The following is a 10210-nucleotide window of genomic DNA, read 5'->3' as shown; positions in this document are numbered from 1 at the left end:
AAGTTCCAAAAGAAATGGACAGACAAGTATTTTTTTGTACCATTATTTAACTAGGAAATTCAGTTAAAGAACATATTCTTATTTACAATGACAGCCTACTGGTCGATAGTGGGATAACTGCCTTGTTCAGGGGCAGAACGACAGATTTTACCTTGTCAGCTCTGGGATTCAATCCAGCAACCTTTCGGTTACTGGCCCAACGCTCTAACCACTAGGCTACCTGCCGGGACTAGCTCACTTTGTCTTTTTTGCCAGAAGACAGTAAATTGTTTTCAACGAACAAATTTAGAGCAACATTTCCAGTCACACCATGCCACTTTCACAAAACATATCCGCCACAAAGCTACCTCAGAAACAACAAAATAGTGCAACTCAAAGGACAGCTCAAAGGACAACAACAAATGATGGACAGATCTAGCACTGTTGCAGAGAAAACGAGGGGCAACATATGAGATTGCTTGGATACTCACAAGAAACAAGAAGGCCTTCACAGACGCGGAGATTGTCAGATAATGTTTTTTGGACTCAGCTGAAATATTGTTTGCTGAGTTCACAAAACAAGGATGCTATTTTAAAGCAAATTAAGGGACTGCAACTCTCAGACTCGACCATAACAAGACACATAGAAGACATCTGGCGAGGACATCGGTAAGCATCTGGCGAGGACATCGGTAAGCAACTGGCGAGGACATCGGTAGGCAACTGATTACTGACATATCCGTGGTGCCGTGTTTTAGTATTGCACTTGACGAAAGCACTGATATAAGTGACATAGCCCAATTATGTGTGTGGGTCCGCTTCCCTCAAAACGAGTCGTTCATAGAGGAACTTTTATGTTCACTGCCCCTTCAGGGACAAACACGAGGAGAGGATATTCTGAAAGCACTTGTTACATTTTTTGCTGACAATAATATTGACTGGTCAAATTAAAGATCTGTGCGGCCCTCTGAGGGATTGTCTCAACCCAAAGTGGTCCCCTTACAAAAATAATGACTAAAACTGTGTTAGAAGGTAAACCTTCGCCCCAGTCTGAGGTTCTGAGCACTCTGCAGCAGGTTTTCATTAAGGAACTCTGTACTTTGCTCCGTTCATCTTTCCCTCGATCCTGACTAGTCTTCCAGTCCCTGCCTCTAAAAAAACATCCCCAAAGCATGATGCTTCCACCACCATGCTTCACTGTAGGGATAGTGCCAGGTTTCCTCCAGACGTGCCGCTTGGCATTCAGGCCAAAGAGTTCAATCTTGAATTCATCAGACCAGAGAATCTTGTTTCTCATGGTCTGAGAGTCCGTTAGGTGCCCTTTGGCATCTCCAAACGGGCTGTCATGTGCCTTTTACTGAGGATAGGCTTCTGTCTGGCCACTCTACCATAAAGGCCTGATTGGTGGAGTGCTGCAGAGATGTTTGTCCTTCTGGAAGGTTCTCCCATCGTCACAGAGGAGCTCTGTCACCATTCACCAGCTCTGGACCATTAGGGTCATGGTCACCTCCCTGACCACGGCTCCTCTCCCCCGATTGCTCAGTTTGGCTGGGCGGACAGTTCTAGGAAGAGTCTAGTTGGTTCCAAACTTCTTACATTTAAGAATGATGGAGGTTATTGTTATTGGGGACCTTCAATGGTACCCTTCCCCAGATCTGTTCCTCGACCCAATCCTGTCTCGGAGCTCTACGGACAATTCCTTCGACCTCATGGCTTGGCTTTTGCTCCGATATGCAATGTCAACTGTGGGACCTTATATAGACAGGTGTGTGCCTTTCCAAATCATGTCCAATCAATTAAATGTACCACAAGTGGACTCCAATCAAGTTGTAGAAACATCTCAAGGATGATCAATGGAAACAGGATGCACCTGAGCTCAATTTTGAGTCTCATAGCAAAGGGTCTGAAAACTTATGTAAATAAGGTATTTCTGTTTTTTGTTATTTCATAGCAATTATAACTCAGTGCCAATTATCACTCAGCACAGCTTGACAATACTCACGTTTGTTTCAGTCTCTTAAGCTGAGACTCCCAAACCAGCAGTTCCTGGAAAAGGTCATAGGTCTCTGAACAATAGTTCAATATTGTTTAGCACTCTTACTCATGTGTTTCCTTCAGCATTTGCCTGAACAATAAATGCACTGTTAGGACGTGGATACTAATAATTGATGGTTGTGCCTTTGGTTGGTTGTGCCTTTGGAAGGTGAAGAAAGGGAATAGGGCTAGGACAGACTGTAAACTAGGTTCACTACTGTTGCTGCCACCATGGATTTTAAGCCAGGTTCAGCACTGTTGCTGCCACCATGGACTGCAAACTAGGTTCAGGACTGTTACTACCACCATGGATTGTAAGATAGGTTCAGGACTGTTGCTGCCACCATGGACTGTAAACTAGGTTCAGGACTGTTGCTGCCACCATGGATTGTAAGCTAGGTTCAGGACTGTTGCTGCCACCATGGATTGTAAGCTAGGTTCAGGACTGTTGCTGCCACCATGGATTGTAAGCTAGGTTCATGACTGTTGCTGCCACCATGGATTGTAAGCTAGGTTCAGGACTGTTACTATCACCATGGATTGTAAGCTAGGTTCAGGACTGTTGCTGCCACCATGGACTGTAACGTAGGTTCAGAACTGTTGCTGCCACCATGGATTGTAAACTAGGTTCAAGACTGTTGCTGCCACCATGGATTGTAAGCTAGGTTAAGGACTGTTGCTGCCACCATGGATTTTAAACTAGGTTCAGGACTGTTGCTGCCACCATGGATTGTACGCTAGGTTCAGGACTGTTGCTGCCACCATGGATTGTAAGCTAGGTTCAGGACTGTTGCTGCCACCATGGATTGTAAGCTAGGTTCAGGACTGTTGCTGCCACCATGGACTGTAAACTAGGTTCAGCACTGTTACTATCACCATGGATTGTAAGCTAGGTTCAGGACTGTTGCTGCCACCATGGACTGTAACGTAGGTTCAGTACTGTTGCTGCCACCATGGATTGTAAACTAGGTTCAAGACTGTTGCTGCCACCATGGATTGTAAGCTAGGTTCAGGACTGTTGCTGCCACCATGGATTTTAAACTAGGTTCAGGACTGTTTCTGCCACCATGGACTGTAAGCTAGGTTCAGGACTGTTGCTGCCACCATGGATTGTAAGCTAGGTTCAGGACTGTTGCTGTTATATTTGATACAGGAGCTCTGAGGCCGGCTTCAAAAATCGCTAAGCAGCTCAATTTGAACCTGTATCACTTGATCAGAAGTATCAATGATCCAAAGCTTCGTTTGATTAAGTGATTTTTTCAAACCATGCGTTGCAAAATGTGAAATCCCACTGATTTCAACATGATTCCAGTGCCCTCTTCGATTCCAAGCTGCTTTCAAACACCGACCCCTACAGTAGTTACAAATATAGGTAGGATTTTGTCCAAAAACGTTTACCTTACAGGTAAACTTAGCGGGTAGAGTAGGGAACATTCAGCGATGTGAGGTTGTCGAATCCCATTGAAGGCACACTTAAAAATTGATTTGAAACCACAACTTTCTGCATTTTTTAAAATTGAGTATAGTATATGCATCTGTCTTATTTCATAAATGCATATTGAAAAATAGTACATTTGAAGGCAAAAAAGGCAAGTATAATGGAAACTTGGCATTACAACTGATTGTAAGGCTAGTAAAGCCAACAACTTACCCCTGCGCCACAGAGTTAAAAACAGTGGAGAAAGAGAACATCTCTGATAATCAGTGCTATTTATTGTTGACCAACAGATTGCATTGTGAACAGATAATGAAGCTCTGAGCAATGAACTGTTTTTTTGGCACAATATTGTGAAAGCGCTATCCCATCACTAATATATATATTATTTAGGACTTACATTTCCTCAAACAGTATAACAACAAAGGACACTTAGTTCATCATATCATGTACAGCGGCAGGATCGGGCCGCCATGGCGTCACCCAGCATGACCTGAACCGAACTGAAATGGTTGGTAGGAATGAACATGAAGCTTATATGGGGAAACAGAAGTGTGGGGAAAAAAGGTAGAGGAGAGGTGATTAGGGAGTGGAAATAGGTGTGGAAGGGGGCGTGACCTGGGGTAAAAAGTAGATGAGATGTGATTAGGGAGTGGAGGGAAGGGGCGTGACCTGGGGTAAAAAGTAGATGAGATGTGATTAGGGAGTGGAGGGAAGGGGCGTGACCTGGGGTAAAAAGTAGATGAGATGTGATTAGGGAGTGGAGGGAAGGGGCGTGACCTGGGGTAAAAAGTAGAGGAGAGGTGATTAGGGAGTGGAGGGAAGTGGCGTGACCTGGGGTAAAAAGTAGAGGAGAGGTGATTAGGGAGTGGAGGGAAGTGGCGTGACCTGGGGTAAAAAGTAGAGGAGAGGTGATTAGGGAGTGGAGGGAAGTGGCGTGACCTGGGGTAAAAAGTAGAGGAGAGGTGATTAGGGGGAAGTGGCATGGGGTTTTTATTTATTAACCAGGTAAACTGACTAAGAACACATTCTCATTTACAGAAACAACCTGGGGAATAGTTACAGGGAAGAATGAGGCAATTGTAAGCTGGGGATGATTAAGTGACCATGATGGTATGAAGGACAGCTTGGGAATTTAGCCAGGACACCCCTACTCTTACAATAAGTGACTTGGGATCTTTAATGACCTTAGAGAGTCAGGACACCTGTTTAACATCCCATCCGAAAGACAGCATCCCCAATTACTGCGCTGGGGTATTGGGATGTTTTTTAGACCAGAGGAAAGAGTGCCTCCTACTAGCCCTCCAACACCACTTCCAGCAGCATCTGGTCTCCCATCCAGGGAGTGACTAGGACCAACCCTGCTTTAGCTTCAGAAGCAAGCCAGCAGTGAGATAGATGCAGGTTGGTATGCTGCTGGCTCTTAAAAAGGTAGAGGAGAGGCGATTAGGGAGTGGGAATCGGTGTGGAGGGAAGGGGCATGGCCTAGGGTAATTGGAAACAATTGGAGTCCTGTAGGGGTGCCATGACCCTTCAAAATAAAAGGGTTATAAGATATACAAGGATGTCCATCTGTCCTCAGGAGGAATGAAGTGAGTGCAATATGAATGCATAAATTCCTCAATATTCTGATTGTTGAGTGCTTGAACACCATCCAATTATGTCTTTAAAAAAATGTATCAGTGAACATCTTCAGTATATGTCTAGTTGTCGAGCACCCCTCATATCCCTTTGTTTGCTAGAGCGTGAAAGCTTCCCTAAAGATGTATAGGATGTGTTGACACATTGGAATCCAACAAATTTAACTCCAGCAGACCAGCAGACCCAATTTAAGACCCAGCCACCTTGTTAAGCAAACTGCCAGTAAGGAACTGCACAATGGTAGTTGTGGTACCAGTCTTTAGGGAAGATTCACTTCTGAGGCAGATTGAGGATTACAGAATATAAATCCCATATATAACCATTCTCCACACCTCTAGGCCACTATCGCCTATGGGTTTAAAAACATGAGAATGTTGTAGAGGTCGACCGATTAATCGGAATGGCCGATTAATTAGGGACGATTTCAAGTTTTCATAACAATCGGAAATCGGTATTTTTGGGCACCGATTTGCCAATTTTTTTAATACCTTAACTCATCTAGGCAAGTCAGTTAAGAACACATTCTTCTTTTCAATGACGACCTAAGAACGGTGGGTTAACTGCCTTGTTCAGGGGCAGAACGACAAATTTTCACCTTGTCAGCTCGGGGGAACCAATCTTGCAACCTTACAGTTAACTAGCCCAACGCAATAACAACCTGCCTCTCTCTCGTTGCACTCCACAAGGAGACTGCCTGTTACGCGAATGGAGTAAGCCAAGGTAAATTGCTAGCTAGCATTAAACTTATCTTATAAAAAACAATCAATCATAATCACTAGTTAACTACACATGGTTGATGATATTACTAGATATTATCTAGCGAGTCCTGCGTTGCATATAATCAGACTGAGCATACAAGCATACAAGTATCTAAGTATCTGACTGAGCGGTGGTAGGCAGAAGCAGGCGTGTAAACATTCATTTAAACAGCACTTTTGTGCGTTTTGCCAGCAGCTCTTCGTTGTGCGTCAAGCATTGCGCTGTTTATGACTTCAAGCCTATCAACTCCCGAGATGAGGCTGGTGTAACTGAAGTGAAATGGCTAGCTAGTTACCGCACGCTAATAGCGTTTCAAACGTCACTCGCTCTGAGCCTTCTAGTAGTTGTTCCCCTTACTCTGCATGGGTAACGCTGCTTCGATGGTGGATGTTGTCGTTGTGTTGCTGGTTCGAGCCCAGGGAGGAGTGAGGAGAGGGACGAAAGCTATACTGTTACACTGGCAATACTAGTGCCTACAAGTGCCTATAAGAACATCCAATAGTCAAAGGTTAATGAAATACAAATGGTATAGAGGGAAATAGTCCTATAATAACTACAACCTAAAACTTCTTGCCTGGGTGTATTGAAGACTCATGTTAAAAGGAACCACCAGCTTTCATATGTTCTCATGTTCTGAGCAAGGAACTTAAACGTTAGCTTTCTTACATGGCACATATTGCACTTTTACTTTCTTCTCCAACACTTTGTTTTTACATTATTTAAACCAAATTGAACATGTTTCATTATTTGAGGCTAAATTGATTTTATTTATGTATTATGTTAAGTTAAAATAAGTGTTCATTCAGTATTGTTGTAATTGCCATTATTACACATTTTTAAATTTTAATCGTCCGACTAATCGGTATCGGCCTTTTTGGTCCTCCAATAAATCGGTAACCGCGTTGAAAAATCATAATCGGTCGATCTCTAGAATGTTGTAAACCATTAAACGCAATGCAAAGACACACCAGAAGCTTGGTCCCCTGCAGTACCACAGTGATGTCACACTTTGAAATGCAAATAGTAATGACATCACTGGTCCTCATTAGGGTGGATTATCTGACAAGTACTCAGCAGGATGTGAAATGTCAGGTGTGGTTAATATGATAATATCTTGATATTTCAAGCAATTTCTAAGATTGCAGAAGCACAAGAAACGTGTATCAGTTTAGATCATGTCCCTAGACCATTTGAGAAAGTGCTGTCCCTGTCAGGCACCTCCCAGACATGTTTCCCCATGATGTAGCAAATACAAGTGTGTGTGTGTGTGTCTGTGTGTGTGTGTGTTTATGAGGGGGTGGGAGAGAACACAGGTAGGCAACGATAAATCACTGAGCATGTCTGTTGCTCATTGACAACCTGACACAATCGTGACCAAGAAGGGGAGCAGACACTCAACAGAATTTCATCCTGTGGAGATATATGCTTATATTTGATATTTTACAAGCTAACGATAGGATATCCTATTTTTTTCTCTCTTTTCTTTCTCCTTCTGTTTTTATTTACACCAATTACTTGAAAAATCTAAATGGATCCTATACTGGAGGTTGTTTGCTTGCTGCTTGGGTTCATAGGATGGGTGATGGTGGGGATAGCTATACCGAACCGTTACTGGAAGGTTTCAACGGATGACGGGAACGTCATCATTACCTCGAACATCTATGAGAACCTATGGATGTCCTGTGCCACGGACTCAACTGGTGTCCACAACTGCCGCGAGTTCCCCTCTCTACTGGCCCTGAACGGCAAGTGCACCAGAAGATAATAGGAATCATTGTCAATAAAAAAAATAGAACAATTGCAATAGAGAAATTAAGCAACAATGTTTGAAGAGTAAATCGATTTATTGCTTGTGATGTTTGATATTGTTTTGTTGTAGTTAAACGAATATGTAAAGGCCCATAGGCAATACTTTGACCTTTTTCATTTGTGGTTAAACATATGATTATCCAAGAACGAAATAAATAATCAATCAATTTAGGTTGAACCAAGATGTAATTGGTTAAGATAAAAATCTGCCAAATAATTTATTCTATACTACACAATTCTGGTATTTGATTGGGACAATTGACCTTCCCTACTCAACAAATACAATACATCATATCCTTAAATATTTATCATAATTATTAGTTTCAAGTGTGGCAATTAAAATGTGCATTACTCAATATGATTCTGTACAAATCACATGTGAAACCAATTTGATAATCATTGTATTTATTATTACAGTATATTAAAAAAAAACATGTAATAGCCCTATTAAATCTTGATTGTACAAATTGTCTTTATTTTTAAGCAGGATACATCCAGGCGTCTCGAGCATTGATGATTGCAGCGGTCGTTTTTGGATCAATCGGGCTCGTCGTCACCCTGGTCGGGGTACAGTGTTCTAAAGCTGCCGGAGAGGACATGGTTCTAAAGGGTAGAATAGTTGGCGTTGGTGGTGTGCTTTTCTTTCTTCAAGGTAACTGGGCATGCTCAAGTTTACTATAATTACTGTTTCCATAACAGCCAAATCTCAATTTGTGCACAATTAACTTCTCGCTCTCTCGCAATTTCTCTCTCAGGCCTGTGCACAATGATCTCAGTGTCTTGGTATGCTTTCAACATCACCCAGGACTTTTTTAACCCATTCTATCCCGGGATAAAGTAAGTGAGAGGAGACTGTTGGCCTATTCCAACTGCAGTAATGAGGCTAGTAGCACACTGCTGCCCTCTGCTGTATTTTAGACAGAAGAGCAGTCTCACTTCCAAAGCCTGTTTATGAACTTGATTTACTGTAGGACATACTGTGTGTTGCAGGTATGAAATCGGAGAGGGCCTCTACATTGGCTGGTGCTCGGCTGTTCTTGCACTCACTGGAGGGTCATGTTTGACATGTGCCTGCAAACTGGGCACGTCTGAGAAACAGTGAGTTCAGTGGATACTGTGTGTATGTATGTGTGTGTCTGTATCCTTCCTGATCCACATCTATGTGTGTCCTCACCCATTCTTCCTCTCTTCTTTCCCTTCCTCAGACCTTACCCATACCAGCCCAGGGGCAGAGTGTACTCTGGAGTTGCACCATCACGGAGTCAGGCTGCCACTTCCTACGGCCAGGACGCCTATGTCTGAGAAAGAGAGGGCACACCACTGGACCCTGTGGATCACCTTCATTCACCATGTGTCAAACCTACCAGACACTGTTACACGTACAGCTACTGAGAAGGTGTAAGGGACTGTACGTTATTTATGAGGGATAAATGGAGAAAAATCAGACTTCTCTTAAATGAAAATGAAATTCCCTCCCCTCAGTAAAATATATTACTCGACCCTCCCTGAATGTAAAAAAAACAAGTGACCAACCCCTATACCCACAATAATAATTAAAACACCAAGTGGATAGCAGAGAACATGCCTACCATTTACCCTCAATCCTAGGACAGGCCAATCCAAGCCTTAGATATGCAGTTTTAGAAACTGTTCTTCGTTTTATAAGTATTAGGTTGTGGATTCGCAGACCACCGCACACAATGGTAGGGGTGAAAATATATACATTATAATAAAAACCCTGCATGAATCTCTTATTTTCGGGCTGAGAAAAACATGCCTTTTATAAATGCATTTCATGCAATTCTACACGACTGGAGACAAGCAGAATCTTTTTTTAACACCACAACAGAGCATGACAACAAATGAGCGCATGCTGCAGCACCGGAAACGTTTTAATTTCTATTCAGGGTTTTGTTAAAAAGGATGATAGGAACAGTGCTAAAGTTATCGATCAATTGTTGAAATGTAGTGCAACAGAACCAGTTACAACTGAAGCAACTGATCATTAATGAATTCAAGAAAAAGCGACATGCACTTGTAACTTTTTTCATTTGGGAAATAATGTTCTTATTTATTCTATTTTATTCCATGACATTGTTGTTACAAAATAGTTTTGTGTTGTCTGTGATTAGGGCATGGGAATACAAGAGCATCTGCTACAGTATTCTAAATGAACAAACTAGGCATGCATAGCTCACTGCATGATCCTCAAACCAAAGACTGGCCAAACTCATGTTTCTAAAAGTGAATTCAAAAGGTACTGTTAAAATGACTGCACTGTAGAATAAAGGCATTTTGTTTTATTATTCAATAGTAAGGAATCATTTTTTTGTATACAGCCTAAATGCTAAATGTATAGGCAGGCTATAGCATTGAAATCATAATATAGCCTAAATAATTAATTGTTGTTCCTTCTTAGGCTACCTGGCTTGCTTCTGACTGATTTAGAATTAGTATGTTGTTGAATAGCCTGTTGAAATGTCGAACGTCAATTGATAGCGAAGCAAAGTCTTTTTTTTGTCTCCTCAGGTGCATCGGAGTCACGTCTTCCCC

At 42.2% G+C, this 10210-nt stretch overlaps 1 protein-coding gene across 2 annotated transcripts; it reads left to right on the top strand.

Moving 5' to 3' along the window:
• Window positions 1-205: 205 nt before the first annotated feature.
• On the top strand, window positions 206-9963 carry LOC109906854 (claudin-15-like). Of its 2 annotated transcripts, XM_031791996.1 has the most exons (6): window positions 206-671; window positions 7423-7593; window positions 8145-8309; window positions 8413-8494; window positions 8648-8755; window positions 8863-9963. In XM_031791996.1, exons 2-6 carry the CDS (start codon window positions 7431-7433, stop codon window positions 8957-8959), a joined length of 615 nt encoding a protein of 204 aa, XP_031647856.1. In that variant the 5' UTR covers window positions 206-671; window positions 7423-7430; the 3' UTR covers window positions 8960-9963. The 2 variants fall into 2 exon arrangements, with proteins under 2 accessions (XP_031647856.1, XP_020360289.1); XM_020504700.2 differs by lacking the exon at window positions 206-671 and having other exon boundaries at window positions 7195-7593.
• The last annotated feature ends 247 nt before the right edge of the window (window positions 9964-10210 follow it).

This window comes from Oncorhynchus kisutch, linkage group LG16 (assembly GCF_002021735.2).
Source record: "Oncorhynchus kisutch isolate 150728-3 linkage group LG16, Okis_V2, whole genome shotgun sequence".
Taxonomy (NCBI): domain Eukaryota; kingdom Metazoa; phylum Chordata; class Actinopteri; order Salmoniformes; family Salmonidae; genus Oncorhynchus; species Oncorhynchus kisutch.
This window is presented reverse-complemented; position numbering and strand designations above follow the sequence as displayed.

Excerpts from the sequence above, each read along its gene's own strand:
- LOC109906854 (XM_020504700.2), top strand. The coding sequence starts at position 7,377 with ATGGATCCTATACTGGAGGTTGTTTGCTTGCTGCTTGGGTTCATAGGA. Across the intron at positions 8,310-8,412 it reads TGTGCTTTTCTTTCTTCAAG|GCCTGTGCACAATGATCTCA; the intron begins GTAACTGGGCAT and ends TTTCTCTCTCAG. Across the intron at positions 8,495-8,647 it reads CCATTCTATCCCGGGATAAA|GTATGAAATCGGAGAGGGCC; the intron begins GTAAGTGAGAGG and ends TGTGTGTTGCAG.